This window comes from Paramisgurnus dabryanus, chromosome 7, assembly GCF_030506205.2.
Source record: "Paramisgurnus dabryanus chromosome 7, PD_genome_1.1, whole genome shotgun sequence".
Lineage (NCBI taxonomy): Eukaryota > Metazoa > Chordata > Actinopteri > Cypriniformes > Cobitidae > Paramisgurnus > Paramisgurnus dabryanus.
The window spans coordinates 9,433,648-9,460,641 of NC_133343.1; the positions used below are offsets into that span (position 1 = coordinate 9,433,648).

General features: G+C 36.8%; 2 protein-coding genes across 2 annotated transcripts; one reads left to right on the top strand and one right to left on the bottom strand.

Annotated features, from left to right (window-relative positions):
* Window positions 1-641: 641 nt before the first annotated feature.
* On the bottom strand, window positions 642-16,812 carry mylkb (myosin light chain kinase b). The gene is made up of 17 exons (XM_065240110.2): window positions 15,953-16,812; window positions 14,617-14,733; window positions 14,444-14,509; window positions 8,308-8,349; window positions 7,668-7,795; window positions 7,296-7,452; window positions 6,859-7,164; window positions 6,714-6,755; window positions 6,511-6,601; window positions 5,819-6,022; window positions 4,398-4,615; window positions 4,191-4,314; window positions 3,746-3,898; window positions 3,366-3,489; window positions 3,194-3,284; window positions 2,912-3,046; window positions 642-2,793 (listed from the first exon to the last, which is right to left on the bottom strand). The coding sequence occupies exons 1-17, from the start codon at window positions 16,584-16,586 to the stop codon at window positions 2,546-2,548; spliced, it is 2,880 nt and encodes a 959-aa protein (XP_065096182.1). The 5' UTR covers window positions 16,587-16,812; the 3' UTR covers window positions 642-2,545.
* A 2,733-nt stretch (window positions 16,813-19,545) lies between these two features.
* gmppab (GDP-mannose pyrophosphorylase Ab) lies at window positions 19,546-24,417 on the top strand. Its single transcript, XM_065240109.1, has 12 exons — window positions 19,546-19,815; window positions 20,051-20,148; window positions 20,229-20,332; window positions 20,663-20,855; window positions 20,990-21,049; window positions 21,178-21,308; window positions 21,490-21,624; window positions 21,707-21,804; window positions 22,225-22,271; window positions 22,361-22,453; window positions 22,535-22,703; window positions 23,260-24,417. Exons 1-12 carry the CDS (start codon window positions 19,755-19,757, stop codon window positions 23,358-23,360), a joined length of 1,290 nt encoding a protein of 429 aa, XP_065096181.1. The 5' UTR covers window positions 19,546-19,754; the 3' UTR covers window positions 23,361-24,417.
* The last annotated feature ends 2,577 nt before the right edge of the window (window positions 24,418-26,994 follow it).

A 26,994-nucleotide genomic window follows, 5' to 3' on the forward strand; every position in this document is an offset into this window, starting at 1 on the left:
AAAAGGGACGAGTGCAGCAGCTGGGTTGAAATAAACCCAGAAAATGTTTATATTTCACCAAACAATACACTGTCAGAAAAAAGTTTTAAAATTTTACCTTTTCTGTCACTGGGGTGGTACCCTCAAAGGTTAAGATTTGTACCTTTTATGGGTATACAACTCATTGAAATATTATACCTTTTGGGGTACAATATTATACCTTAAGGACCTATTGTGTACCTTTAAGGACCAATTTTGTACCAGATAAATGTTGGTGGTACAAAACATTTAACTGTACCTTTAAAGGTACGGAATAGGTCCTTAACTTAAGGTATAATATTGTACCCCAAAAGGTACAATATTTCAGTGTGTTGTATACCCATAAAAGGTACAAAACTGAACCTTTGAGGGTACCACCCCAGTGACAGAAAAGGTACAATTTTAAACCTTTTTTCTGACAGTGTAGGTTAAAACAACCCAGCATATATTGAAAATAACACAGCATTTTTTCAGAGTGCAGGTAGGGGGGAATCTGTGCCATTATATGCCATTTAACCCTCCAATTAAAATACCCATCATCATTATCACATTCATAATTGGAATTCAGAGAGAAAAACAGCAAGCGCTTTACAATAATACAGAGGGAGAAACCCTTTATTTATATGACCATTAGTGAGATAATCATAACCAATTATTGACTGTAATATAAGCCTAAATAAACATTGAATTAACAGAGATTAAAGTAGTCGTACACATCTTTTCTCTGCATTTTTGTTTTTAACTTAAGACCACAATTTTTAAAATACTACTTTTATAAGAAATTTGGGAGGCAAGGGGAAATTAAATTGATAATATGATAAACTCAAAAGTTAGGAAAAAGGGATGAGTCTCAATTCTGTAACTAGTTCATTTTCAGAGAACAGCGTAGAGACTCTCAAGCACATAAAGCCTGTACAGGTTTATAAAGATGGTTGTATTGCAGATAGATTCACAAAATTCACTTCGTTGCTCTGTCATGCAAGTGGTTTAACTAAAATAAAGGCAAAGTGAACTGCATAACCTTTAAAAGTTTAGACACAACAGACAATCACCCAGGTATGCAAGTTAAACATTGATGTTAATGCATAGAAAATCAAAGGTACTAGCTGATCAATTTCATTATAAATTAACTGTAATACGTATGTCAATACAGGGATAGTTCACCCCAAAATTTTAATTCTGTCATCATTTACTATCTTCTGTTGAACACAAGAGAAGATATATTGCTAAATGATGGTAACCACACAGTTAACGGCACCCATAAATCGCTTTTGCACTATTGGGCAAGTGCGAAACAGAGCTCATGAAGCTGCGAGGCTAAAATCAAGACGCGTTGGGACTGTCAGGCCAATAGCACAGTAGCACTTCTGTAAACCCCGCCCTTAAAGTCACACTTCACTTTAAAAAAAAAAAAAAAAAACGAATTTTCCATGATATTGGTAACTTCCAATAGCAGGGGACTATTTTCGGGCACTGCGTAATATTATTGCGCCACAATGAGAGTATAGTCCTAACCATATAGGCCTAGAAAATCGCAACTTTTAATTTTCCGTTGGTCTTAGTACACAATGTAACTACAGAAGAGTCAAGTTTTAAATAGGAAAAATATCGAAACTCTTTGGTTATTTTTGAGTGCAATGCTAATGGTCTTATCAGATTCAATGGATTTTGCTAAGCTATGCTAAAAGTGGTAGAGCCAGACCCGGAGATCAGCGGAATGGATTTCAAAACGGTAAAAATCAAATGTTAAATCCCATTTCAGCATGAGGAGGAAGTCATTCAAAGTGACAGGAGTTAGATCGCATCATCATACAACTATCATAATAGAAGGAACCGAGGTGGTTGTTTGCAAGGTAAAGTAGTACTCATAAAAGTTTGAAACAACATGATGGGTTAATGATGACAGAATTCTAATTTTTGGGAACTATCCCTTAAACTACATTCAGATATATATAAAGGATTAATTATCGTTTAAATATAAAATCTCTAGATATTAAAAATCAATAAAAAGTATCAGCATACAGTTCTGTCTCCAACATTATATTTAAATTGTCTTCATATTGTCATCAAAACACCATGCTAGACTAGTGTACAAAGCATTAAGTGCTTTGTGATTTGTCAATGCAGAACAGACATAAAATGTGAAATGTGCACAAAAAAGTATACTGACAGACAAACATTTACAGACATGGATGATACAATATTAACAAAATGTGATCAATGTGATGGAATTTTGTCCAAATGTCTCAACATCAGTGGGTTGTTATAAAGGTATGTGATGGTCATGAGTAGTTTTGTGGTCCATGTTGTGAAATCGGTTGGGGTAATGGTCTGGACAAAAAAGCACAAGCTGGAATGTCTTTGCTTATAGCAAACGGTTTTCACTCATAAATAGTTTAGCTTAAAAATGCCAGTCAGTGTCCGTAAGCAGAAAAGCAGCACAAGTGTGTAAATATTATAAGAGATTCATAGTTCCCGTGGTATTCCTTCTCAAACCGCCCTTTACTTGCAGCCCACGCTCCCAAATTCACTCCTGTTCGTCCTCATCACCTTCCCCCTCCTCCTCCTGCATAAACTCCACCATCAGTTCAGCGGTACAGCTGGCTTCTCCCAGGCTGTTGACGGCCTTGCAGGTGTATTTGGCGTCATCGTCAGGGCAAACCTCTGAGATCACCAGGCTGCAGTGGCCGTCCTCTTCATAGTCAATCTGGAAGTGACGCGTCTCTTTAATGGGTTGGTCATCCTTGTACCACACGACCTCAGGGTCTGGGTAACCTTCAAGGTCAGATATCACAGCAAATCAGTATATACAAAACAATTTGTTGCCAATCATTACCCTGCAAGAGCAGAACAACTTTCTCTCAAGAGCCTTTCAGAGGTCAAAGGTCATTACCCTCAATCTTGCAGTCAAAGCGAGCGGCACTGCCTTCCACAACCTCCACATCCAGAATGACAGAGGAGAAGCTGGGAGCCACAGGGGTGTGATTTTCATCTTCCAAACATTCAAATAATGGTGCCGGAGGCTCTTCTAAAACACACACACAGCCATTTGTTGATTCATCTGGATAAAAACTATTATGAGCATTAATATTTAATGCACAAATGATAATGGAGTATCATGCCATGCCCAATATTCAATGATGGAAAGAAATCGGCATCAATCAGACATCAGTACCATCAGTTGGAGAAGTTTTCTTCGGGCCTATCCCTCCTAACATTCCCATAGAGCTGAACCTGGAGATGGCTCGCACAGCATTCCCAGTTTTCTGCACAGTTGATTCACACTTGCTTAGATCACAAACAAGAAATCCAAATCTATTAAAAAAACTGTATAAGTTGTCTCTCACCTGCCATCGGCGCCTCAGGATGTACTTTTTCATTCTCTCTTTGGACAGCTGTTTAGCCTCCATATTTTTGGTATCTTGTTTAAGCCAGGAGTGCTCTAAACACTGCGCACAGGTCAGTCTGGCCCTACGGTGAGACATTTGTAGGTTCAAACACTTACAATCCACTTATTACTCATCAGTATGTACTAGTGTGTACTAGTATGTAACAAAAACCCTTTCGACACGTGTGCAGCAGGCGAACACATGTTGAATTCCTGCCCCTTGAAAGAGAAGTCACCGCCCGCCACTGCTAGGCGATACTACTTTGTCCATTAAAGTTCTCCATTAACTATACAATGTGGCTTTACCACAGCAGCCAAAAGTAACACAATGCTGCTTACCTCATGTCCTTTTTAAGTAGACTACTAATAAAGTCTTTGGCCTGATCTGAAATTTCATCAAACGCCTCGTCCTCAAAATCCCAAGTGGCTGAGGTTACATTGGCAAGCGTTTCATTGTCATTATCTCCCATGAATGGAGAAAGACCACTGACCCTGAGGATAAAAAAGAGCAATAGTATTGAGCAATAATCTGTCATTCTGTTATTGTATATTCACAATATATACAAATAAACGAAAAAGTCTGTTTAAATATTTATAATCCTCTTCCAAGAATCGCAAATTATGTTGACATACAAAATTGAAGAATGTTTAGAAAGTGAGCTGGCCTTTAAACCAAGAAACCAAAGGCGATAAAAGTCGTTTCCTGTCCTTGCCGTTTTTTATTATCTTTAGCACAAATTAAGGAGGATAAACTGGAGGGTACAGATGAAGTTGAAACACTCACAAAATGTAACAGATGACCCCAATGCTCCACATGTCTGTTGGGTAGCTGATAACCTCATAGTTGATCACCTCTGGAGCAACAAACTCAGGAGTCCCAAATAAAACCTTCAACGTACCAGAATCCTCTGCAAACATAAACAAAACAGCTGATGTTAAGGATAACCCAAACCTGCGAGAGTATTTATTGTAGCTGTCAACGCTTGTTTACCGAGCCGTCGAGCCAGACCAAAGTCGATGAGCTTGATCTTGCTCCCCGTCTTGTTGATGCACATGATGTTCTCGGGTTTGAGGTCCAGGTGGACGATGCCCTGCTTGTGGATGAACTGGACGCCATCAATGATCTGCAACATGTACTTGATGACCTCTCTCTCGGTCAGTTCGAAATCTTCATCGACGATTCGCTCAAACAGCTCGCCACCTGAGATCCTACAACCAGTGGGGACCGCAATGACATCATCAGGACCAATGCTGATGTTGGTAATGTGTTGGAGTGGTATGCACACTATCCATTGAACAATTAAACAGACTGCTTCTGTGCTTTGAGTGCTAAACAATTTTCTTTCAGTTGGAGATTTAAATCTCGGCTATTTTCCATCATGGCTGCCAAGCTCAGTCAGAGAACATCCATACTCTCTTCTCCAGCAATCCTCTCTCTCCTTCTCTCTATATAAGGACATGTGACTTGTACTTCTCCAATCACAGGATGCTGGATTTTGCATTCCATTCTTGCTATAAACAGCTAAACTGATGAATGATTTTTTAATGGGTGTTAGAAAACATCAATCCAACGACCTACCTGGTTTAAAGACACTGTGTTTAAACCGCAAACCAACTCAAAGTATCGTAAAGTAATTACCACTTTTACCCTTCAAGTCATCTTTATAGATGGTTAGTGACAACAAACGGCTTTTGTGACCCAAACTTAACTTCCCGAAGACTTCTGCAAAGTCCTTCTTCTTCTTCTTCCTTTATTTCTTAACGCCATGCCAGCATCTACGGCTATATTCATGGCGAGAACCAGGTAATCTATACACAAGTTTATTCAGACAAGTTGATTTATACACAAGTTGGGGGAGGGACAATTTGGTATCTCCAATTTGCCTAACTTGCCTGTTTTTGGCCTGTGGGAGGAAACCGGAGTACCCGGAGTAAACCCAAGCTGACACTGGGAGAACATGCAGAAACTCCACACAGAAAGGCCGGGGCTCGAACCGGGAACCTTCTTGCTGTGAGGCAACAGTGCTACCCTGAGCCACTGTGCCGCCCCTGGAGTCCTTCTAGAGTAGATTACAAGCTAAATAAAAAAGAAGTAAACTACCTTCAAATCAACTACTACACTGAGCTAACACTACTGTTTAAAATTAATCTGTGCAATGTTAGCTAAGTGTGTTCTGGCGAGGCTGCCAAACCTCCCATGGCACAGTGGTGATCCATGCTTGCTCCCCTTATCTTTAGGAAACCAAAATGATCTGACAAGGTATTTGTTCCAGAGGTCAGTTTAGCACTAGCCGGAAGGTTAAACAAACACAGGCCAGAAGTTAACTGCGCGCCAGGTGCGTAACCATGGCAACATGTGTGCGTCTGATAAAACCATCTATACTTGTAGGTAGATGAGAATTTGGGACTCACATCTCCAGGACCATGACCATGTCAGATTTTCCCTGGAAGGCATCCACACACTGCACCAGTTTAGGGTGATGGAGGCTGTTCATGATACCGATCTCCTGCTTCACGTTCTCCTTTTCCTTCTGTGAGAACGCCTTAATGAACTTCCCGGCCCAGACCTTTTTGGTGGACTTTTCCACCAGTTTGAAGACCTGACCAAATTTACCCCTTTGAGAGATACAAGGTTGCAATGAGACAGGAAAAACATTAATGATAGGCCTTCCTAATTTCTTCAACTGAAAGATGTTCCTAGGTCAAAATCATTAAATTGGAAGAATATCCCCTGCTGAAAAAACAGCATAGACCAGCATAATTCCCATGCTGGTGCAACGTGGTTTGGTACTGGTCACCACCAGCATATCAGCACCAAAATACAATATATGCTGGTCTTGCTGGTATGCTGGTTTTTCCAGCAGGGATGTTTACTACTAATGTGAGGTTTAGGCTTACAACCAGGGTTAGGTGCTTCTACACCATTGTCATTCATTTATCAAATCTCCTTCCGATGTTAGGGATAAGTTATGGTTAGGGTTAGGTTTTGGGGTCAGGATATGGTTTTTCCAAAAAAACTAATTGTTCTATTGACAAGTTCACTTTGTAAAATCAGGTCAAGTATTATTTTTAATGATGATGGACATAACAAACACTTAACTTACGTTCCCAAGCGGTCCTCAATATCATAGAAATCCTTGACACTACAGTCTTTCTTAATTTCTACATCTCTGTATTCTGGTTCTTTCTCCTCATCTGTGAAATGAACAGGAGATCAACATGACCATGTGACGATAATGTAAGTTTTGAGTTCGGGACGTAATGTAATTGTTAGAGGGATGTTGGGCAAAATAAGCGCTTGTACTACCATCATCAGACACAGTTGCTTCAACTTCCTCTTCCTTTTTCTCTGAAGAAGAATATGAATGTTTGGTACAGACAACATTTTTAATATACATATTATGATAAATAAATAAATGATGATCAAACTGTGTTTCATTATTATTCGTCACCTGTTACTTCCTCCACTCCGACGGTAATAGGCTCAGATTCTGCACTTGGTTCTCCAATTCCATACATGTTAACGGCTCGAACCCGAAACTTATATTGCCGATCGGGGAGGAGGTTTTGGGTGTGGTAGGAGGTGCTGTTGCAGGAGGTAAGATCACTCCATGTGTTTTCCATGGAATTCCACATCTCCAGGTTGTATGACTGGACGATGCTGCCGCCATCATAAGTGGGACCATACCAGGAGAGGGTGAGTGAAGATGTGCGGATGTCAGAGGCTGCAGGAATGCCAGCTGGGGGATCTGGTTTATCTGCAAAACCGTAAAGAATAGGGGGACCACAGGCTTGTAAATAATTTTGATGTACTTGTATGTACAGAACATTACTTTAAAACAAATTTCATCTCAATTTACGTCACATCCTGCTGTTTTTACTTTCATACCTACGACGGTGAGGTTGAGCGAGGATTGCTTGGTGCCAAATTTATTCTGCAGCTCCAGCGTGTAGCAGCCGCAGTGATCTTGATCACTCGCTGTGATTGTAAGCTGACTGCTGGTCTCTGTGGTCTCTATGGAAATGCCCCCACTTCCTGCCTGGATCTAAACAGAAGATATAGGAGAGGCATGCTAATGAAGGTTAGTGGGGAAAATATGACAGTAGTATCCACGTAAATCCATATATTTATATGTATAAATAATTTTTTCTGGCTCACTGTTGTTAAAGGTGGTGTAAGGCTCTGCTAAAGATGAGACTAGGACTGACCAAATGTATACATTTATTTGTATTATATTCACACTTTTTGCGCCGTTCATACCGGCTTTTTAAACTTGAGCCAGGTGCAGGTTATTGGTGCCGTCCCTCCGAAGTTGCATAAGAGCTCCACTTTCTCTCCTGCTCTGATCTTCTGATCTCCAGGGAACTGTAGAAACTGAGGTGGAGAACCTGCATGAATTCATAATTGAACAAATTTAGTGATCTGATAGTTGAGATTTCAATTTTGAAAATGTGCATAATAATTAAAAAAAGTAAGAAATTAATGAATCATAAAAATTACTGGTTATACTAACAATAAATACATATTACACATATACAAATACATATTATGTTAACATGTTATGTTTCTATAGTGAGGGTGGGTCATTTTACATTTGTTACACATTTGGCAGATGCCCAAAGATAATTTACACTGGATTCAAGCCAGGTACAGCATAAGTTTTAATCATTATTATGTGCTTCCTGGGTATCGAACCCATGACCTTTGGGCGTTCACTGAGTCTGTACTTTGTCAAGGTGGTTCTTAGTTTTTCATCTGTCACTGTGTAAATAAAATCTGTCATGGTGTATAGGGCCAGACTCACTGCATTTTATATTTCACATAGTATGAACATTCTCTCTATGTGTTGTTACATAATGTAAAGTATGATTATGTAAGGGACAGTGGAGAGGAATCTTACCCTGTTTGGCGGGAGCTGGTTTCTTCTTTATCCTGGCTTCGTCTGCAGAACACACAGAAAATGTATTAAAAAACAATCTACATATTGATCAAAGAGAACATCTGATTAATGAATATAGCATAATCAGTAGAATTTTTACTTTTTTAACGTAACTTTCAAAGAAACATTAAACATGTTTTTTAAGAGTTTGAAAAAATTAATCCAACAGAACTAATAAACATTAATCCCTTATGATATCATATATTTTATATGTAAATTTATTCATATACTTTAGTTTGATAATAGTTACAACTTAATGTTTTATTGTCAGAAGGGCTTTTCTCTCTTTATTCTTTACACATTCCAGCATGGCGATATTCATGGCGAGAAGCATTTAATACATACGCAATTGATTCACACAAGTTAATCCATACACAGGTTGGGGAAAGGGGAAATTTGGTATTTCCAATTCACCTAACTTGCATGTTTTTGGCCTGTGGGAGCTGGGAGGAAACCGGAGTACCCGAAGTAAAACCACACTGACACATAGAAGGGCTTTAAAAAGGCATTTTATTACTATATCCTAAAAGGACTAAAAGTTATATTAAATGTTTTAGTAATTATTTTGTTATATAATTGCATAAAACATCTCCTTAAAACATATTTAAAAAAAATCTTTTAAAAATGGATACAATGCATATATTTGAGTCAGGAATGTGTTTAAAAGTTTTGTTTATTAAACAACATTTCAGCATATTTAATTTTTTAAAAATGTCATGTTACAATTACCAATTTTCCAGATAAGTTTTAATGCACTCCCTGTGTCATGCTTATTGTTTGTTTATTTATTGGTGGAATTTAAAATTATATGATGAAAATAGAACTAAACCATAGAACTAATATTTGAGAACTATAAACTATAAATTTAAAAGCAATATATATTATAAATATATAAATAATAAAATATAAATATAAACAACCTCAGCTTGCATTTCTTAAAAGTAAAATTATCAGCTAAATTGTTATTATTAAAATTATTAAAATTAAAAAATTGTAAAATAATTATTAAAATTAAAATATCTAATTTTTTTTATTTCTTACACTCTAAAAAACAAACGGTGCTATATAGCACCAAAACAGTTGCTTTGGATCGTAACGATAGAAGAACCATTTTTAGTGCCATATAGCACCGGTGAAGAACCAGTGAAGCACCAGTGAAGCACCAGTGAAGCACCTGTGTAGAACCATATAGTGCTATGTAGAACCATATGTGGTGCTATATGGCCCCTATATGGTTCTACACTGGTGCTTCACTGGTGCTTCACTGGTGCTTCACTGGTGCTTCACTGGTTCTTCACCGGTGCTATATGGCACTAAAATGGTTCTTCTATCGTTACGATCCAAAGCAATTGTTTTGGTGCTATATAGCACCGTTTGTTTTTTTAGAGTGTAGGGCCATTTGTAGCAAGTGCACCCTTTGACTGTTGGGTTGCACCACCTAAAAGCTTATGCATTTGATATCAAAATTATACATGTGTTTGATAAATTATATCTTTTCTAGTATTACATTGATTGCCTACCCATTACATTAAAGCAGCTATTTTTTGTATTTGAGAGAATTCAGCCATAAATTCAATTCAATTTTATTTATATACTGCTTTTCATAATTGTTTAATTGTTCCAAAGCAGCTTTACATTAATAAAAACAAGGGAAAACAGAAAAATAGGACAACAAAAATCAGAAAGACCACCACTCGATGATGTGATATAATGTTTCACTTGTTAACTTCTTAATAAAATGCCCATGATTGTACTACCTTGACATTTGAGAACATCTAATTTAGCAAATTTTTGCTAAAACATTTGTATTTAAAAAATAAAACCCAAAGAGTTTATAAGGAGAGAAAAAAAATAGATTGGATGCAACGTTTATTTTCCGTTTTGTTTATTGTTTGTTTGAAAGCAGAGGGTCTGTTCTTTTATTTGATATATTTGTATGTTTAAATATTTTCAGAAGAAAATTTTCCTGGAAGGCATTTTGTAAAACTTTTATGAAAATCACAAAAATGCTGGCGTGCAACTTTTCAAAAAATGGCTGGCAGGGAATGAGTTAGAATGAAAAGATTATGTATTCTGTATTTGTGACACAAGAACAACTGACATGAATTTTAGGGAGACTGTCGCTCGTGATCAGCATCCCGTGCGGAGAGTTGCTAAGCGGACAACGTTTGCTGGAATTCCCCTAATATGGGCATGCTAAATATAGGATCTCCAAGATCCAGGAAGCTGTGGGTCTCTCTCTCCACTATTTATTTAAGGTCTGATCGCCGTCAAGAAACAATGCAACATGTAAACCCCACTAATACTCCAGCACAGTCCAAACAGAGAGTGGGAGAACAGGGAAAAGCAGAGAGAGAGACAGATCTGCATGTTTCAGCACACCTACCATTTTAGGCCTTCTCTACTACTTCTTCCCTTCTATGCTTCATCTCCTCACTTGGACACACCTGAGGATTTTTCATGAGAACAACGAGAACGTGACGTTCACTTAGCCGCCTGTCTCATTTCATGTGCAAATCACTATGACATTGTTCGTAACTTCATAACTGTAGTGTATAAAGAGCAACTCGTTGTCTCACAGCCTGCTATGCTCATCCAAGAGAAACAAATTCCGTACAACTGGTGTCCTAATGTTCCAAAACACTGCTGGCTGAGTTTATTTTCAACTCTACCATGATCACACAGATTAAAAGTCAGGATCTAGTGTGACCTCTGTGTTGGACAGACAAATATGCAGGACTATAAAAGCAATTCAGTCAGTCACATTGATGGAAATCCTCCAGAGGATGAATGATCATTGTCCTACAGCCATTAGGGAGTCAACTTCTCAAATGACAAATATTTTTTTAAGGGAATCTGGACTGAATGTCTTTTTCTTAATAACTGTGTGCCAAAATTTGCAACTGGACTGTTATCTCATGCAGAAGATTGTGTGTGTTTATTTCTCTGCTGAAATAAATAGCTTGTTCATGAATTTCCACTATGGTTCAAAACACTTTCTGCAATTTTTAAACAAGAATGACGTTCATCACTGTATAAGTTGTACAAGTTGGTTCAACTTAAAAAGGAGAGTTACCTGGTTGCCTTAATATTAATTCAAGTTGAGTTAATTCAACTTAAAATTATTAGTTGACACAAACATTTTTATACAACATTTTTGAGTCAATTAATATTTTTAAGTGGAATTAATTAAGGCAACCAGGTGTACACTGAAAACTTTTTGGTATTGTCAAATATAATAGGTTAAATCCTCATAATTTATACATATTAATGTATAATAAATAAACAATTAATTCATTATATATTTGTTGATTTCTTGTATTATTGAACTGTTTTATACTCATTGCAAATATAGGGCCCTATCTTGCACCCAGCGCAATTGACTTTGTCAGTGACGCATGTATCATTAGTATTTTGCACCGGCGCACAGCGGCTTTTTCCCTCCACAGACGCACGTCGGTAAACTAGGGAATGACCTTGCGCTTCCTGGGCGGTTCAGCGCAAAAAAGGAGGCGTGTCGCGGCGCAAACCATCCCTGGTGCTATTTTGCAGTTTCAAAAAACAATTGCGCCACTGACCAAAAAAAAAACTAGTCTAAAGTCAGTGGCGCGATGCGCGTGGTTCATTATGCTATTTTAAGGGTGCATGCTTGACCATAATGTATAGCGTACACAACGCGCACACACTTTGCTTATCTAATCTACACAGATGCAACAGTTATTTTTGCAAATCATAAATTGTTACAATAAAAAATATTAACACATGAGATAAGGGAAATCATAGTGGTGAGCATTGTGGTGATAGTTTTTAATTATTGTGTGGCTGCGTTAAAAAATTCTCATGCAAATAACGATTAAAATATTTTCATAAGTTTGTTGTGTGGCTGTATTATGTTTATTTTATGTAAATAATAATTAAATATTTTCATAAGAAACCTTAATGTATGTGAACTTGATTTGTAATTGTACTTTGGGGTTGGACCTTGCTTGCGTTTCTTGGGTCCGATTTCAAAGCCCCCAAACCCTGTCAGCGGTGAGGGTGGACGCAGCGATGTCCTCTGCTGGCGTCAGGTGCTGTGGAGAGGCAGATCCACCTCCCGTTACACGGCATGCCCGATTTATGCTGGCAAGCTTGGGATTCCCCCGTCTCCTGACATCATTGTAGCGCTTGCCGCAACGATGGGGATGCCAGCTGATGAGACAATTGTGGCTATTTCCTCTCACGCCTGTTTAACCTACGCTGATTTGGGCGGGTTTCTCCTATCCCCATACAAAACAACTTCTCTGTCTTTGACTGCTCTTACAAGAACGTGGATCTCCTCGGCTGTGAACCGCTCCTGGTGTGGGCCTGATAAATCCATCATAATAATAGCAACCCGCCATGGAACTTGCGCACTTGCGTTTAAAGGGAATGTTGGATAGCTTTCTGATTGGTTTATTTGATGTTACGCCCAAACCACACCTAGAATAATGAACCTACTTCAGACCAACCCCTTATTGATTTCACCTGGCGCAAGAGTTATTTCTCACGCCGGGAAAATAGCAACAGCGCCCAAGATCCGCCCATAAAATCACTTGCGCTTTGCGTTTCGCACTTGCGTTTCAGATCGTTAAAATAGGGCCCATAGTCATAAAAAACTAAAAAAATTTACAAAAGTAAATTGTAATCAAAAACTTTAGAGCGTTCAAGTCAAGAAATGCCCATAATCCCTTATGCCTGAATATTTTGATTATATAGCTTTTTCACATAATTAGAACTGATAAGAAATTTAACTGCTTAAATATTTGTTAATAAAATGTCATAAAGGTTTAAGCTCTTATATTAATGTTGTTTTATTGTAAATTATAATTTTGTGGAGTGACTGTTCGGTGATCAGTGTTTACTTACTGTTCATAAATCCTGTATAGCAAATTTTATTGAAGATCTCTCCATAGTACTGACAATTTATGTCAAAAACGCAGTTTTGTGTTTGTTTTTGTGGAGAATCAAAGTTTATTCAATGACCGACTTATAGTCAGTCATAAATTGTGTGTTATAATGCCGTTTATAATACTAAGAGTAACATAGTAAAAGTCCATACAACTATGTAAAAGAAAATAACAAACAACAAATACATTCTACTCTACAACAGTTTTATTTAATATTTTAAGGACAGCAATGCTTCAATGTTTATAAAAGTAATAGACTTTACCTAAACAATTAAAATAAAATAAAATTAAATTAAAATAAAGTGACATTTACTTAATTATTAACAAATGTTTATTGTATTACTGAGTAGATTTTATTTTATTTTGGTATGTAAGTGGTACTTGAAATTAAAGTAGGACATTTTTACTTTAAAAAAAGTTTGTGCAAATTCTAACAACGATTTTATTAAGTACATTTTACACTTTTTTTTCTAAACTTTTCTAAAAAATTGTTTTTACAGTGAGCATGCCAGCATACATATGCTGGTCTTTTCAAGCAGTACTAGGAATGGTATTAAAGGGATAGTTCACTCAAAAATGAAAATGCTGTTATCATTTACTCCCCCTCATGTTGTACTAAACCTGTATGAGTTTCTGTATTCTGTTGAACACATAATATTTTGATAAATGTAAGCACAAAGTTGACAGTAGCCATTGACCTTCAACAGTTTGCAAACCATCATTTATCAAAATATCTTCTTTTATATAAATAATTTTTAGAATAAAGAATTTTGAATTTTCAATATTGGGTGAACTATCCCTTTAAAACATTCGTTTTTGAAAGATTTAGTGCACTTAGACTCAAGTTAGACCAAGATATAGGGGCAGTTTCCCTGACATGGTTTAGATTAATCCAGGACATGGCCTTAATAGGACATTTAAGTAGATTTACAAGCAAATCTTACAAAAACATTACAGGTGTGCATCTTGAGACAAAACAACAGCACTGATGATATATGTTAATAAAATATGCCAATGCAACGTGTTTATAAATTAGGCAGCTCAAACATGCATTGTAGTCTGTGACTCAGATAAGCCCTGTCCGGGACACCGCCCCTAAGTTTTTATTACAAACAAAGAGCAAGAAGAGCCCAAGCTGTAAACAGGCCATAACAGATGTATTTACTCACTTTCTGTAGTGGGAGTAGCAGAAGAGCTCTTCCTGTTCTTCTTATCTGCCGATGGATCTGAAGGATCTAGATGATGAGACAGTTGTTTTTCAGTGAATTTAAATGTCCCAATCTTGGAGGAATATGGCATTATTGTATCATTTTATGAGAAGTTCAAAAGAAAGAATGCTTACCATCTACAGTAACCATACAAGAACACTCTGTTTTACCATCCGCATTCTCTGCTTTACACGTGTACCGCCCTTCATCCTCTGGTAAAGCCTTGTCAATTGTAAGTGAGCATTTGTCACCTGATGTCAAACACAAGTTAACATTGATTGAGAACTGCATGACTTAAACTTCCTACACATTTTATCTACTACTCTTAGAAAGGATTTACACATCTTTGTGCGTTAAGCTTTTAACACATTATTTGTCATTTTGTGTGATTTTGTAAAATATAACGCAAGTTATGTTGTTTCAATAATAACACAGAGATGGGTGGATTCTGGGACAACGCATTTAGTGTGTTGTTCCAGAATCAACACTAATTTGTTGTTTTTTTTACACATTCGTTTTAAGAGTGTAAATGATATTGTGTACAGATTGACCTTGAATGGATACATTTTTAAAAAATGTCTCATAATGTTGCAAACCTGCATTTTCTCATTATTGGAATAGCATTTGAAAGACTGACAGCCTTATCAACATTCACTTTTAAAAAGTGCACAAAAAAACCATGGAAAAGTGCAAAAAAAACAAACATGCAATGAAAGTAAAACAGTCAGCTTGCTCATTGATTTCAATAAGAACATTTCCAAGGAAAATGCTCATTGGATCTTTTATCAGCAAGTTTGCTTGACTTTTTATTTGACAACTTATATTTTTAAGTTACTTTAATTTATCAAATTATTTATGTGATTAATGTTGAATTGACTTGTATAATTAAGTATTTTTCACAATGTACAGTTAATATGTATTAAACCCAGACTACTCTCGATTGTCCCTATTAGGTTTCTAGTGTAGTCATAAATTCTAGTTTCCAAAATGTTACTTCAACAACAAATAAAGCCCCCTTTAAAAAAAAATTAAATGCATTATTAACAATTTATGATACAAATTTAATTAATTAAATTTATGGTCCAATTAAATCAACCGAAAGAACATAGTGCTTGTTGAAGCAAATGTTCACTAGATAAAGCTTTAGGGGACACCCCCCATCCCTGCGTGATTTACTTTGGAGGGAATCCTCGATTGCTATTTTCAAACTTTCTAATTGTGACCGGGCTCATCTCAATGAATAGGGGTTAGTAAGATCTTAAACCCTCTGTAGATCAAATAACCTCATGTGAAATAGCAGAGATAACACTCATGGCACGGTTGAAACAACCTCAGGTCACATCCAAGCTTTACGAAATCATGCTTCAAACCTGTTGCTGCCATTAAAACAATTTTACAAAAACATCATGTGGAGAGCACAGATGCTAAGCTATGACATGCATGAAAGGATACGTATATCTTTTCTCATACCTTTCTGGGATAATATAATGAACTTTGATGGCTTCACTACTTTTCCATCGAGCATCCAGGTAATGACAGCCGGCACCTGAGAGGTCACCTGACACTCTAACCTCAACCTCTCTCCATCCACCACACTGACATCACAGAGAGGCTGTGAGAACATGGGTGGACTTTTGCCATCCTTCTTTTCTCCATTCACAGCCTTCTTGTTGACAATCTTTTCAATCTCTCCATCATTTTTCTTTATCTCTGGCTTTGGTTTCTCAGGAGCAAACTCCTTTTTGTCAGTGCTGCTATTTATTTTCTCAGTCGTTGCTTTCTCTGTTACAACGGCTTTTTTATCGTTCGCACCTCCATTCATGCCATTGATGCCACTCTGCTTGTCCTTCTGAAGTAAGGATCCTGGTTTCGACAAATTCTGCTCATTCTTCTCCGGTTCTGGTGCCTGCTTCTTGTTTAAGACGGACTTGAAATCCGCAGGTGCGCTGGGGGCGGGTGGCGTGGCAGCAGGCGCTTTAGGAGAAGCGCTTTCTTTCTTGTTGAGCAATGATCTAAAATCAACCTTTGCCGGTGTGCTCGTCTTGATCTCAGACCCTGGTTTAGGGCCAGAGCGGGACTTTAAAGCTGCCCTAAAATCCGTCATCTGTCTTCTTTACTAATCTCCTGGACCAAAGAAACAATTATGGGAAGAACGGTTTCCTCAGTCCTCTCTGATCCTGTGATTTGGGTTTCTTGTGTATCCTTTGGATGGATATGGTACCGTTTCTTGCACGGATTGGAGGTCCTGCTCTGCCTTTGGCTTCCAGTCACTGTGAAACTCTCCAAACTCCTGGCTCAACCCCTTTGGACCAGAATGACAGAGGGAGGGGAGATAGTGACTGCAGAATGCTGAATAAAGAGACATGCAAAGAGAACGGAAGAGATATGTGAGGGTGGGGAAAGAAACTGGTTGTTTAAAAGCTTAGACTCCATTCTATAATAGGTTAATTGGAGACAGGAACATGTTTAATATCTGTGTGGTATCGGAGGGTGGACCGCTATTGCCATATTAGGGAAACACTTCCAGTGCATGTGCATCAAACTAGCAGAACAGAGCTAGGAGGTAAACAGATGGGAAGATAGCACCAGAATTCATAATCAGTACAAACAGAAATAATGACCATCATTGTCGGTACCAGATTTGCAATTGGCTTTATTAAAAGACTTTTGAGAGTTTTATGGAATTTTATTAATCATAATGTCGGAGGATGAACTTGGAAAATGGGATTAATTTACATTTAGGCAATGTTCCTATCGTACTTGGATGAAAACCAGTCAAGAAGTTTTCATTTCTTGGCTGTTTGTTTGGATGTGCCTCACCTTTTCACCTCTCTGTAAACTGAGGACCTTCATTGGGCCATTCTGAAAATGCATCTCACCACTGAGATTTTCGCGTCTCACACAGTTTATATTAAAATGTTACATAGGCAGCCTTATATGGCTATGAACTACTGTGTAATTCTTCTTCTCTGTGTATCTCTGACAGTGTGTGAGCGATAGAGACGACATAAGAACGTCTCCCAGATAAAATTGCTTCATCCTACACAGTTTTGCGATAACTTTCCATAGCTGTGGGCATGAGAAAAATCCTTCAACTCACATGTGCAATGTTTTGAGCATCTTGATTTACAAGATGTGCTACAAACTTTCAAGAATTTTACAGAATACCTATTAGAAGAAGGAAAGAGAAAGAAAGGAAAGTATTTATTTTTGTAGAGAACGCACATTCAACAATCCTAGGACTAACAATAATAATGAGATGTTAAGTCAAGTACAGTACTAAGTACACATTTATTGCATGTGATGCCATGATTGGTAACACACAGCCCTGCCTCATCCTTTATCAGATGTCAGTCTGTCAGTTATGTCTTACATCTGATAACAGCGGTTCATATTTCAGAGTATAGGAACAAACGTGTTGCGCATCAGAACAATGTCAGTAGCTGCTAAACCTGATTTTGAATCCCACCTGGGTCAACATTCCTGACAGGCAGTCAGATTTTAGGTTTAAGATTCATGCTAAAACTTAAGCCTGGGTTGGGTTGCTTGTACTCTATTTATAATAAACTTTCTTTATAGTTTAAGTGTAGGTTATGGGAGGGTTATGGGCAGGAATTGAGTTAGATCTGAATTTTTATCTTTCTTTGTAAGGACCGTTGTTATAGGGACAAACAAAACACACAAAAACATGCTGCATTCAGGATTCCAATGCAGGGTCTTAGTTTTGCTGCCAGCAAGTACTTTTAATGTGTTTAAACTGTGATCTAAACCAAACTTTTATTATACTTTTATCCTTTAAAATCTCAGTCTAATCTTCGAACTCATCATACTTCCAATATAAAAGCAGTTTTTTTAAATGACCAGAACCTTAAAGGCATACAAATGCAATTTCTTAAATGATGGGATTCCCAGTAAAATAAACAAAATTTTCAGTTATTTGAATTATGGCTATGACCTCCTTAATGCACGCGTGCCCACAAAGCAGTGTCAAAGGAATGCAACTACATGCTTTGTGTCTGAGAATGGAGACACGCTCGTTTGAAAAAGAGCAAGGGATACTGTTTACAGAACGGACTGTGTGGTCTTTCTTCTTTTGACGCCAGGACCTTATATGTCCATGAAGTCTTGGAGCTCTGGATCAATCAGCGTCCTTCACACCAGTAGTGAATCAGAGCTTCTGCATAGTGTACGATGGTGGTTCGTATCATAAATAGTTGTAAGATACACTTTTCAGACTGCTCAAGCTACTTCATAGGAAACAGTAGTTGAGAAGCACTTTCTAGTAATATGTGACCCTGTCTGTGAAATCCCGCTACGGTTTTATAATCTAATTTTGATTAGGCTATATTTATAATGTTCTTTACATTATTATATTATGTAGAAAACAGTAAATCACAAAATGTTGATATTATTAGTTGACTAGCTAAAGTTAGTTACCATAAGCTGTATGTAAATCACACCCTAAACAAAAAATCTTGTGATATTACCATGCTGAAAAAAACATTAAAACAATTACAGAAAATTCTAATGGTTTCCATTAAAATACCAAAAGGAACCATTAGCTTTTACCAACAAAGACCAATACACTGTAGTGTGTTTTGGGCCATATTCCATTAAAACCCATAAAATTCCCAATAAAACCAACAAAATGTCTGTGATGGTGTCTATTGTTTTTTTAACAGGGTATTCAACCCATGTCTCGTTCTCAGCTTCGAAAATTGGGTCTAAAGAAAATATTAGGAAATGTATGAGAATCACAAAAACGGATTTCATGATTTATTGAATCTATTTAAAGCAGACTGACTGTCTCACTATATGATTTCCCGGAGTAGAAAAAGCTAAAAAAAAATGATGACAGAAAATGCCACTTTTTGGTGTTCGACTTTATGCAGCAATGCGCATATTGTGACAACCATGACAACCAAGTACCGCGAGAAAACACAGATCTGTATTCTTTCCAATCGCTCTCGCGGTACTTGACGTAACCATACGCCAATCGGTCTGCATGAAGATCACAACAAACGACCAGACGAGAGCATTAACGTCACCATTGTGGGCGGGAATACAGCGCACTTACTTCCGCATATACTGTAGTCAATGGATTTGATTACATTTCAGTTATGTCGAACAAGTGTATGTAGTTTTGCGTTCTGATAAAACTTTACAATCATTCATTTTGTGAACAGAATTTGTAAATACTTAATTTATAGGACGTTTTGAACGAATTAACGTTGCTACGTATAAAAATTCAGCGTGCTATATTTATAATAGGATGTTAAAATCGAATAAAAAGATGTTAAAAGCGATTATCCTCATTGGCGGCCCTCAAAAAGGTAAGACACCTCTTACTGTTAGTAAAATGTTTAAAATAAAGAAATGAATCAGAATAATCTAACAACAAAATCACAGTACGATGACGTGGCGCAAGTGACATACACTTCAATGTTGTGTGAGCGCATCCGACACACGTGACGGAATACATTAAAAGCAGCCGCACACTATACGACGTTGACGTATTCATTTTGAAGTAGTAATGGAGAAAAAATTATTGTCTATTTTGTTTTTCAGGTACCAGATTCCGCCCCCTGTCGTTTGAAGTGCCTAAACCACTGTTCCCTGTAGCAGGAGTTCCCATGCTACAGCATCATATAGAAGCCTGTGCCCAAGTAAAGCCACAAACTGTCTATTAAATTACACATGAGTCGCAGTAAATATATATGTTCTGAAAAAATATCTTTTTATGCAGGTTCCAGAAGTTAAAGAGATAATACTAATAGGGTTTTATCAGCCCAATGAGGAGCTTAACCGGTTTATTTCTTCAGCTCAGCAGGAGTTTAAAATCTCCATCAGGTAAATACAAGACTTCAGTGTCTCCATCCATTCATTCACTGACCACACTTGTCATCTGCAGGGTTACCCCAGTGCCTATCCCAGAATCTTAGGCCACAGGCAGGGTACAATCGCAAGACACACATTCACAAACACACAATCACACTCGCTCTCACACACCTAAGAGCAATTTACTGACTACAGTTCACCTGCATGTCTGTGGACAATGTGGGTAACCAGAATATGGAGAGGAAATTCGATCCAGTCTTGTTGTTTCGCCCTGAAATAGTAGATTTATATATGAGTATTTCAGGGCTTCAACACAAACTATCTTTCTTTTGAACTATATAGGTACCTGCAGGAGTTTGCTGCTCTGGGGACCGGTGGTGGGATCTATCACTTTCGGGATCAGATCCTGTCCGGAGGGCCGGATGCATTCTTCCTCATGAACGCTGATGTTTGCTCGGAGTTTCCCTTGCAGGAAATGCTTCGGTTTCACTGCCAACATGGGGACAATCATTGCGGGGTCATACTTGGAACCACAGTAGGTTTAAATTCAGTGAATAGGAAAGAAGCAATATGATCTTGAGGGCTGGGCGAGCTCAGATTGACATTTTTTGTTTGGAAAAGAGGGGGAGTGATCTTGGGAATTGAATCTAACCATTTGACTCTTTGCAGGCCAACAGAACTCAATCTCTGAACTATGGTTGCATTGTGGAAAACCAGCAAACAAATGAGGTAATACAGATTTACTTCCACTGTCTAATACAACTAATACATGAATATACAAGTTGGGATTAATGTCAAAAATACAGTTTGCTGTACAAAATGCTTCATTTTCAAACGGTATGTTTATTTTCTTTCAGGTGCTCCACTTTGTGGAGAAACCCAGTACTTTTATAAGCGATGTCATCAACTGTGGTATCTACTTGTTCACACCAGATATTTTCGGTTATATTGGAAAGGTTTTCCAGAGGAATCAACAAGAGAGAATCCAGTAAGTGTGACTGATTTAAATTGTCAGTCAAAAAATGGATTATAGTTTTGCTTGGGCTCTGGGTGCCTTTGGAACCCTCCTCCAAAAAAAGCCCCCTAGGCACAGCCCCATTGCCCCAAACCACAATCCCTGTTTGGCTCAGTTGGACCTGTTTGTGCTAAAATTTTTATTTTTTCTATAGAGAAGATATTGCGAATGGCAGGCAGATGCCAGAGGTGATTCGTCTTGAACAGGACATCTTTACAACCCTAGCGGGACAGAAAAAACTCTGTGTCTACAAAACGCAGCATTTCTGGAGTCAGATCAAGTCTGCAGGGTGAATAAGAAGTATATTATCTCCATCGGTCTTTCTGTCACCCCAGAGACACTGTTTTGACATCTTATAATATATCTGACAGGTCAGCAATATACGCTAGCCGACTGTATCTCAACCAGTATCATCGGACACATCCTGAACGACTGACAACAAACCAAGACAGCGGACCAAAAATAATAGGTATGATGAATGAAGTAATCTTTCTGTAAACAATACGTTTATGAAAATTGTAATTGATTTTATAAACATATTTTTTCTATAATTAGTATAGCGCTGAATAGAATATTATTTAAGTTCACTAAAGCAAGGGTCTTCAACAGGTGGTTCTGCCCATCGATTATAGTTTATTATCAAAATTATTTCTGTGAAGAAATGACACGTTTTGACACTAACATTAGAAAGCAAAAGTTCAGTTAAATGTTTTGTTGTCAAACCTATATGACTTTAAATTATGCCATGTAAATAGCAGAATTTTTATTTTTGAGTAAACAATCACTACTTTGTCGCTTTATTCACCAAGGGTTCTGACTTTACGACTTTACGATTATGACTCCTAAGTAAAGCTAAGCTCACTAAACCTTATCTGTTTTTCATCTTTAGGAGATGTTTTTATCCACCCTACAGCTAACATCGACCCTTCTGCTGTGGTAAGTAGAGATGCAACCTCAAGTACAAGGGTTTGTAAGTGCTAAAGATACATTTCTGTATATATACATATTTTTTTCTCTGTCCTCAGCTTGGGCCTAACGTTTCTATTGGCAAGGGTGTGACGATTGGAGGCGGTGTAAGAGTGAGGGAGTCCATCATTTTACATGGAGCTGTGTTACAGGTAAGGGCGTTGTAGTTATGATGCAATCAGACGTTACAAAACAACTGAAATTGACAGGAAATACCTGCGTCTCTATTTCAGGACCATTGCTGTGTGTTGAACAGTATCGTTGGGTGGGACAGTACAGTGGGGAAGTGGGCAAGAGTGGAGGGGACCCCAAGTGACCCTAACCCCAACGACCCTTATGCCAAGATTGACAGCGAGACGCTGTTCAGGGATGGAGGTCTGACTCCGTCAATCACCATTCTTGGTATGAAGCCTTGACAAGCAACCCTGAACACCTTGATTAGCTGCTTCAGCTGTGTTTGATTGGGTTTGGAGCTAAAAATTTATCTTAAAATCTATCTTAAAGCTAAAAATCTATCTTAAAGGGATAGGTAACCTAAAATGTTTAATTCTCTTTTCATTTACTGACTCTCATGTTGTTACAAACCTGTAAACATTTTTAGTGTTATTCATACAGGTTTGTAACAACATGAGCGTGAGAAATTGAGAGAATAATTTTTTTGGGTGAACCCGAAAAGTTTAAATTGTTGCATTATTTGTTATAGAGACATTATGTATATAGACATAAGATAAAATAATATACATGTGTTGGGATGCATTTGTGTGTTTAGAAATTGTAACTGGCGTGATGTGGGTACAATACTGGTGTTCTTCACAAATTAATAAGATGTAATAGTAGATGCATACCAGTAGGTGGAGCTGTTTGCTGTTATATACAAGGAAACATTAAATTTTTCAAAAGTAGTATTTTTCTCCGCATTAAGTATTTTATTAATCCATCATCTGTCTTTTCTTTCTAGGCTGCAATGTAAATATTCCATCAGAGGTCATTATTAGAAACTCTATTGTCTTGCCTCATAAAGATCTCAACAGAAGCTTCAAGAACCAGATTATCCTATAAAACAAAATTCTTCAGCTTCTTTCGGGGGACAGATTATCCTGAAGAGATCTCATGGTGGGGACGTATATTTTTAGAATAAATAGATTTGAGCGCTTTCATGGTAACCTGAGTAAAGGTTCTTCACAGCAAAGCCATAGAAGAACCATTCAGTCCAAGGTTCTTTAAAGAACCATTTCTTTCTTACCTTTTATAATCTAAAGAATAAAGCACTTTTATTTTAAAGAGTGTGTTAATAAACTTGTAAAATAATGATTCACTTTAAATTACTACAATATATGTTGCTGAGTTTTGCACAGATATCACTGTAATGTGTTCAAAAATGAGTTATTGGCTGAATTGTGGTGCCAAAATACCCCTTTGAGCATAGATGGAGTTTGATGTTATTGTATTTTTAATAAACTAAGGTGTATGAATTCATGTGAAATTAATGTATTACACTAAAGTTTACCTTTATCAACTTGCATGTAAACTAAATAAGATGTATTATATTAAAATAGGCTTATATGGGTGGTAAAGCTCAAAAACTATGAATTAGTGGTTAAATGTTTCTTTGCCAGTATATTCCAAAATTTCCCTTTTGGGGTTTTCAGATGGCAAGGGCAACATGAAAAATATTTCAGAGTTTATTGAGTACATATTTTGCCATTTATGTAACTAAATTAGAACTGCTGGAAAGTTGAGATTGTCAGCATTGACATTTAAAAATGTGTTTAAGCTTTAAAAGCATTGTGAAAGGTCTCCTTTAACCTTCTTAGAATATTTTGTGTGTATGGAAAAAAGGTATTGCAGAAATTATATTGTCTGACTGGACAATATTAAAACATATAACTTTCACTAAAAAAAACCCCCAACTATAAAACGTTCTTTTAACTGACATGTATAACAAACTGTAATAAAGTATCTTGAACAACTTCAAAGAAGTCAATTAATTATTTTGTTTATAGGATTAGCCCTCAACATCTTGCTAACAAAGATTATTTTGTTCACTGGACTTAAATATGTTTGTCCAAAATGTGTCAATTATGTGAAATAAAAAAAAGATGACTGTTTGGCTTTATTTATGCTGTTGGTGTTTGCTATCTGTTGTATTTAGAGTTGTTTTATAGTAAATGATGTTTGTTTATGCATGATTGAAGTTTGAGTGTTAAGTTTTGAGGTCTACACTGTACATTTTTTTTTAATGTATTTTATAATTTGAATTAACAAGTAATTTCAACTTTCTTGACTAGTTATGAGTTGGTATAAAATAAAGACCTTACATAATGAACTGTATTGTTTTTATGACCTTAGAATGAGCCGTTCTTATATCCATATAAGTTACTGTGTGTGTCCTTACATGGAAGTCGCTGTCATGTTTCTACAGTAGCCCTAAATGGACAAACTGCAGAGCGTGTTTCGTCCCTATGCTGTCTCAGACAACGACATTTGTCCTGTGGCAGCTATCATATGCGTTTTGAAATTGAGTGGTGAGCTGTTCCAATTCGCAATCTGACCACTAGTTGCTGCTTCAATGTACACATACCACCTTTAATATTGACATACATTACCAATATGATTAAAAAGCACCCATTATCCGATTCACGTCCTTTGTGTATAAGTAGTAGGCCTACATGTTAACGGTATGCAAATATACAAATCCCAAAGTAAACACTGACGCAAGTTGACGTGTTGACGTGACGTGTTGACGTGGACATTTCCAGCCTGTAAGTAGTCTTTGTTTTCTTATTTAAAGAATTTACTACTGACTAACTTAGTTTAACCATTTTTGAGCAGTGCAGAGTAGCGCTTGTTGTTTGTCGTTTCTTTAATCACAAATGCAGAAATGGTTTTAATGTTTTAGTAATCCTTACCTTAATCTGTCATGTTCGGCTCAAGTCACCATGGTAAAGTTGATCGATTGTTTATCTGCGATCAGATTTGGCCTGTATTGATAAGGTAGTAAAAATGATATTAACTCCTGTCAGTATTGCATTGTGAGCTATCTTCCAAACATGGTAAAGAGCATCACATGTACAATGTACAGACACTGCGCTTTTTAGAACGATGAGCTTTGTACAAAATCAACGAGTTTAAGGAAGGGAGGGGATAGAGATGCAAAAAATATTGTACCGCATGTTGAAAATAATATGTTTATTTGAACCACACAAACATACTGTATTACACTAAATACACAAAATAATGTTGTTTTTAGCAATGTAATGGGGCTTTTTAAACTTTTTAATTTTACAGGAAAAGTATACCAAGATTATTTGTCGTGCTAATTTAAGATTTTTTACAGTGTGCAAAACAACCATTTTAATTCAGCAATACCATAATTGCAATAACATTAAAATAACATTTAGTTTACTTATAAGCATCACAATAATGTAGTATAATATTAAAGAAGAGTATCTGTGTGAATCTCATGCTCGCGTTTTTGGGTTTGGTTGCTGCTGTTAATTCCTGATTGCTTGGTCCATGTTTGTTTTGCTGATAACTGATGCTGGATTACCAGATTGCAAACTTTGCACATAAGGCATGACAATTCGCATACTATCTATTCTAATAGTATTTGTAATACAGCTGTATTTTTAATAACTGTTGACATCACTGTCATAAAAAACCTTTAACATCTAAAGAACCTTTTTGTTTCACAAAAAGTTCTTGTGGTAAAAAAGATTAATCAGATATAAGAAGGTAATATTGATATTTGAAGAACTATTGGCTGTGACTAAATGGTTCTTTGGGGAACCAAAAACGGTTCTTATATGGCATCGTTGTGAAGAACATTTTAAGCATCTTTACTTTTGAGAGTGTAGCAATACAACATAAATTTCTTAGAAATAAACACCTTTGACTTTATTAAATTTGCCATTTAGGACTGGATTTTGACATTTTCCCTTCTTTAGAATAAACTAGTAGAAATAATACATCTTTATAAAGATAATATGTAAATCAGAAAGGTGACAACCTTCTACTTCAACTATAAGCATTTTGATTATTCAGAGTAGATCAGGTCAGAGGAGGTTTAATGGCTTCTCTGTGTGAGGATTCTTGCAACTTTATCTGCAACTAGTTCAATCTTGTCAGACACAGTACGTAATTCCAGTGTGGGAAATCGAGTTCTGTGTTCTTATTCAAAAGCTTTTCATGTCAGATTTAGCCACACAGGAAAAATTGCTTAGGTTATGTGTATGTTTATATGTTTCATGAGAGTCTCTGCCTCTCTCTCTAAAAGATACAGAAAGAGAAAGAGTGCGGCTTTAAATGAAATACGGAACATACCCATACAGTAATTGTATTAGCAAAAGGGGGGCATCGAGAAATGTGCATGTATATGTAGAATACCATTTAATAACAAATAAATCTATCATTTAATACCATAATCAATAACAAAAAAATCAACAATGTATTCAGACAAAGATGTAATACAAGAAAGAACAATAACATTAAAGTCTCAAGCACAGAAACACATTTATGCATTTTGCAGGGGCTTTTATTCAAACTGACTAACAGTGAGTTTTATATATACATTTTGGAGTACCAGCAAATGTGTGAAATTTTTGTCATGACAACCAACATTTAATTTTAAACCAATTTTGCTAATTGGGAATGAACAACACATTTTAAAAATATCTTTAAAATGTTATTTAAA

Excerpts from the sequence above, each read along its gene's own strand:
- mylkb (XM_065240110.2), bottom strand. The coding sequence starts at position 16,586 with ATGACGGATTTTAGGGCAGCTTTAAAGTCCCGCTCTGGCCCTAAACCA. Across the intron at positions 4,315-4,397 it reads TGGTCTGGCTCGACGGCTCG|AGGATTCTGGTACGTTGAAG; the intron begins GTAAACAAGCGT and ends TTATGTTTGCAG. Across the intron at positions 3,490-3,745 it reads CTACTTAAAAAGGACATGAG|GGCCAGACTGACCTGTGCGC; the intron begins GTAAGCAGCATT and ends GTCTCACCGTAG.
- gmppab (XM_065240109.1), top strand. The coding sequence starts at position 19,755 with ATGTTAAAATCGAATAAAAAGATGTTAAAAGCGATTATCCTCATTGGC. Across the intron at positions 19,816-20,050 it reads CATTGGCGGCCCTCAAAAAG|GTACCAGATTCCGCCCCCTG; the intron begins GTAAGACACCTC and ends TTTGTTTTTCAG. Across the intron at positions 20,149-20,228 it reads ATATAGAAGCCTGTGCCCAA|GTTCCAGAAGTTAAAGAGAT; the intron begins GTAAAGCCACAA and ends CTTTTTATGCAG.